Genomic DNA, 5,312 nt, shown 5'->3' on the forward strand with positions numbered 1-5,312 from the left:
TAATGCATGCCTCACTTGTGCACACATGATCGACACAAGAATTAAAGCATCAGTTGAGAAGTACATGAGAGCCTTTCTCAAGGGAGCGTGAATCTGTCAAGAAGCACCATATACCCTGAGCTATTCAAATCATTGGATTGCAATAACACATTGTAATAATAGCTCAAAATTGACTCTACACTTCACTTTAATCTGTATAATATCTACACTTTGCCTTCCCTTCCCTAAATACAGAAGCATAAGGAGAGGGAAGTCATGGCATTATTATCACCTATTTATAGACACGACCTTAGGGAAGTAGGCCCTGAAGAAGCAATACTTAAGAGTTCAACAATAATCTTGTAGTATTGCTCAAAATCTAGTGAGAACACAGCCTATGATGAACATTAACATTTTATTGGAAGCAAAACATCTACTTAACAAAAAAACTCGCCACATTAGCATGCAACTAATCTGCAGAAATCAAGCAAAAGGGGTACACAAGTCGTGCAAGATTTACATCAGGTTCACTGCAACATGAAGGAAGGGAAATGGGCCGTGTATTAATCCCATTGATAGGTACAAATTAGGGCTTTCTAACACTCATATCCCCAAAAACCTTTTCCCAGACCTCTGTAAAAGCTTTGACTATTAGGTCATGGTGCTCAAGAGAGTTAAGGGATAGGAAAGACTGCAGAAGCTCTTCAAGGTCGCTCGATTTCTGCATCTGGTTCTGTAAGATCATGTCTACCATGGAGTCTCTGAAGTCCACATAAGGGTCCTGTGATCTCTTCTCCACTGCAAGGCTATCAAGACCCACCTTAATTATTAACTGGTTTCTCTGTGAATGAATGTTAATATTCTCCTTGAGTTTTTCAGTGTTAATCTGTGATGGGTTTGCCTCCAAATCGCCTCTTGATATCTCAGAAGGGAATAAAAATGTGTTCATGTTGTCCCCATGATGACTTGATACCACAACTGGTTGTTGCCCAAATTCCCTGTGGTATTTCCTTCTTAATGCTGATGTATCTAGCTCTCTCCTGCTCTTAATCCTGCTGCTAAGACCTGATTTTGCGTGTGACTGGGCTCCGAGATTTACATTATAATCATGCTTTGATGATCCATAATTGCTCTCTGACTTTGCAATGCTTGGTGAGACCCAAGTTGCCCATGCTTTGGCATTGGCCTCCAAATCAACTAAAGTGCCTTTAGAAGAAGCACCATCATCATTGATATTTTCATGTGACCAAGTGTAAGATGAGTTTACACTAAGGCTTCCATATGAATCTACCTGCAGCAAGGATTCCTCATCATCCTCTTCATGATCAGAGCCTAACCCACTTTGTGTGTCAGCACCAATGCCCTGATTCAAAAGAGCAAAAGCTGATCTTTGGGACTTTTTTCTGATTTTTTGACTCAGAGTGACCATATCTAACTCTCCTTGTTGCCAATGCCCTTGTGTCAGATGATGCCCATTTTTACTATCACATGATCCCCAATGATTCATTTTGTCAAAGTCATCAGAGCTTAACGTCGACATAGATGACTCACTCGGCCTCCCTCTATCAAAAGGATCAATACACATTTTTTTTCCACTATTAGTGAATGATGCACAGTGCTCCTTATTCGTGCATGAGTAAGAGGAACTTGACCTAGCTAATTTAGATTCAGATGGTGCAGGAATGCCATTATAGTAGTCTCTCAAACTTGCAGAAGACCACCTTCCTGATATTGTAACCTCTGTAATGTCACTCTTCCAATCCCCACCCTTATAATCGGCTGGTTCTGCAGCTTTTACACAATCTGGTTGCTTTTTCGTCACCAAATGAGGCTCCTTGCTGGTTGTGGTTAGCAAGACAGAGTGATTATCAGCTCTGTTTAAGCCTAAGCCTTTGATCTCTAAACTGTGCTCAGGCAATATAAGCTCCATAGAATCTCTGTGTTTTGATTGGCGCTTTTTCTCGACCTTTCTGCTGCCAAGGGCCACTTTTGATCTTTCTAACCCTTTTTCTACATTGACTAGCATACACCTGCAAGATCCTGCCCATCTCCTTGTTGAAGCACGATGCAAGCTGCCCTCTTCCTTTTGGTTAATTTCCATGGCATTCTCCAAGTCTCCCTGCAGACCACCTTGAACATAATCATTATAACCTTTGCTAATTCCACCAAATGCTTTCGAGTCCTTCTTGTCTTTTCTCAATGATGTGGAACTAAGAGGAGCTGTGCTGCCACATCCTAAAGAAGCCACAACTTGGGAAAACTTGTTGTACGCTTTATTTTTAATCATATAATTAGCAGCTGAATCAAAGGTTAATGACTGTTTTGGAACAAGGGATGATTGCCCATTGGGTGTGGTAAGTAAAGCAGGAGAGGGCAAGGGTGATGTTGGTGAGAGGGTTAAACTGACCTTGGGTGAGATGCTTATAATATGCGATGGGCTTTTATAATTGTAATTGGCAGGAGCTGATTGTAGAGATAAGTTTACTGTGGATTTGTCAATTATAGTATCTAAGTGGCATACTGATGCAGGTGCAGTTGATCCACTTCTTCTTTGAAAGCCTTTAATTCTGAATCCTCTGAGCCGGTGTAGCCATAGCTTTACCCTCATAATTATCCAACTTTGGTCACAGTTTCAATACAATGCCCAAGCTAATTAGCCCCCTGTCAGAATCAAGATTAGTTTGCGAACCACTCTCGGATTATACCGGTAGCTCAGTACTCAATTAGCATCTGGATAACTCTGCCATCACCTAATTAACATGTGCAACTAGCTAATTAGCGTGACGCCATGAAGATCAGTATAATGGCGACTGCCCAATTATGATCAGGCTCCAATAATTATAGTTTGCCAACCAGCTTTAATAATTAACTCCTGCACCAGTCAATTAGCATGTAGATTAGTGTGCCGATTGGCCAATAACGATTCAATTAGCCAGTCCACGAGCTATTTGATGATCAACAATATGCTTGTTCTGTGCAAGTTCATAGTGGTGATTAAAGCCTGATCCCTTTGCTCCGCCCTCAAATTTATTATAAATCTGCAAATGCAAAACATGGAATTAAGGGTTAAAGACGACAGAATAGAGAAATCATGGGAGTAAGAGAGCAACTAAAGCAAGCAAACGATGCCGCAAAAGTGTTATTACGTGTATTTAAATTTACCTGCATGACAATATCTGTTCACGTGCAGAGTAAATACTGTATTGATCCCACAGACTTCGAAAAAGCATATCTTATCATCTATTATAGTGCGAATCAGAGGAAGAAGCACAGAGCCCAAAAATGCTCTGGGCACTATCAGATTTGGAAGCGACACGGATTAAGAAGGACATAATAAACGATTATAAAGGGGACAATCATGTAATGAGACGAGGCAAAATCTATTGGTTGGAATGAAAGAATCGCGATTTAATTTATTGGGTCTTTCTTTAATCAGCCAAATTTAGCTCAGGAAACTCATAGTGGGGAGGGCAAGGCAGCGTTGGAAAGGGATGTGGGCGATCATGGCCTACTGCATGCGCAGCACTCAGTTCCACGTAAAATTTAGTTTAACTCGGCTTAACCCTTGCCTTGGTCAGCATTTAGTTTAACCCTTGCCTTGGTCAGCATTTTGGGAAAGCCCGCCTTCCCAAAACAACAAGCGAATAATGTTAATTAATTACTAATATAGCATTCCAACTTGATCCAAGTAAGGATTATTATTATGAGTCTTCGGCTGCTTCCACATATATAATGCACCGCCACGAGATGGGCACAGGCTTATTCCTCTTCTAACGTCGTCTAAGGGTCCGAGAGAGAGAGAGAGGGAGGATTTGACACACCGATAGTATATATATATCATGTTTGAGGGAGGATCAAAATAAAAAGAGGTTAAATTATGTGATCGCCCGGGCCATTCTATGCTACCCAAAACGAATGTACACTTACATCCATGGTGTCTGTCACATCATCGAGCTTTAGCCCAAGTGGTCTAGCTTGGGCCATTCAACCCTATTCAAAACGAATTGACCCATATTCAAACCCTTACATCCATGGTGTGTGTGAGTGGTGCATTGGATCCCCAAAAGGGGCTTTCTGGAAAAGAAAAAAAGAAAAAAAAAAGGAGAGTTTTTATGAAAGAAAGTAGCATCTAGGTTAGCTTTGATTTAGCCTAATTAGCCTTGGATTAGCCTAGATTAAAATGATTAGCCTAGTTTTAGAGAGAGAAGAGAGAGTAAGTGACTTGTATATTGATGATTATCAAAAGGTTCCCATAACATTGGCCCATATTCACTTATATACTAGGCTACCCTTTCACACTACACTTATTAATGTACATGGGTATGCCCAACCCTAGACCTAGCCCTTCTTTCACATCCCCTTCATCTCTTGGCTTTGGGCCTAAATTGACTTGAGTCCTTTTTTTACTTTGTTACAAACCATCCCCACCCAAGAGGTTTCGTCCTCGAAACCTTAGGTATACATGTACAAACTTGCATGGATGAAGTATACCATCAAGGACTCATGTTAAATAGTATGCTCGTGCATGAGCCATGTATATTGGAGCCAAAAAGACATATGTATGGCTGTAAACTACCCGAAATGCTCTCAAATCAAGCCACATCATGTACTCCATAATGGCATATGCACTTCATGAAGCTTCCATGCATTTTGTATCCAAAACCAAAAGGTATAAGGCTATCCAAACAGTGATTTTCATAAAATCCAACAACCCATAATCACTGTTTTTATGCACCAATTGATTCCTCAAAGGGTAGCCAAAGGATAACCTATCAAAACTTTGATCTCCCGAATCAATAGGCAAACCAAGAGACCGGCACTCAAGCCTCCTCAAGCACAAGTAGCCACCCGGATTAAAAGGATAGCTACTATAATTTTCAACCCACACAACTTGGCTACTACCACATATACCGGGGTCAAAAGAAAAGTATACCGGTATATCCATCAATCTAGAGTATAAATGTAATATAGCATGATTTCCATTATCTAAGACAATACACCAAAACCATGGCATGCAACATAGCCTTGCACCATGCATCTCATATGACAAGGAACCAATCCTATAAACCATACAATCACTTTGGAATCCACAAAATCTGAAAAGGCACACCTCAAACTCCATGTCTGTATGAACCTCACATTACCCGTGCCACATCATCAACCAAATTTGGGAACTTCTTAAATATGAAAAATTTTTCATCATGCTATATATCATTGGAAAGGTCTCAAAGAGTAGATTCCAAATGTCCAAACTCCGCTCACTTCTCAGTTGATTTGTAAAAATTTTACCACCATGAGCCGATTTTTATAGAGAGAGAATGTGTACAAATCCT

At 40.4% G+C, this 5,312-nt stretch overlaps 1 protein-coding gene across 1 annotated transcript; it reads right to left on the minus strand.

Moving 5' to 3' along the window:
* Window positions 1-437: 437 nt before the first annotated feature.
* On the minus strand, window positions 438-3,010 carry LOC147604350 (uncharacterized). Its single transcript, XM_086795454.1, has one exon. The coding sequence runs from the start codon at window positions 2,585-2,587 to the stop codon at window positions 566-568; it is 2,022 nt and encodes a 673-aa protein (XP_086651580.1). The 5' UTR covers window positions 2,588-3,010; the 3' UTR covers window positions 438-565.
* Between the last annotated feature and the right edge of the window lie 2,302 nt (window positions 3,011-5,312).

The sequence above is a fragment of the Cibotium barometz genome, chromosome 62, assembly GCF_041138505.1.
Source record: "Cibotium barometz isolate CiBa-2024 chromosome 62, ASM4113850v1, whole genome shotgun sequence".
In the NCBI taxonomy this organism is placed as follows: Eukaryota; Viridiplantae; Streptophyta; class Polypodiopsida; order Cyatheales; family Cibotiaceae; genus Cibotium; species Cibotium barometz.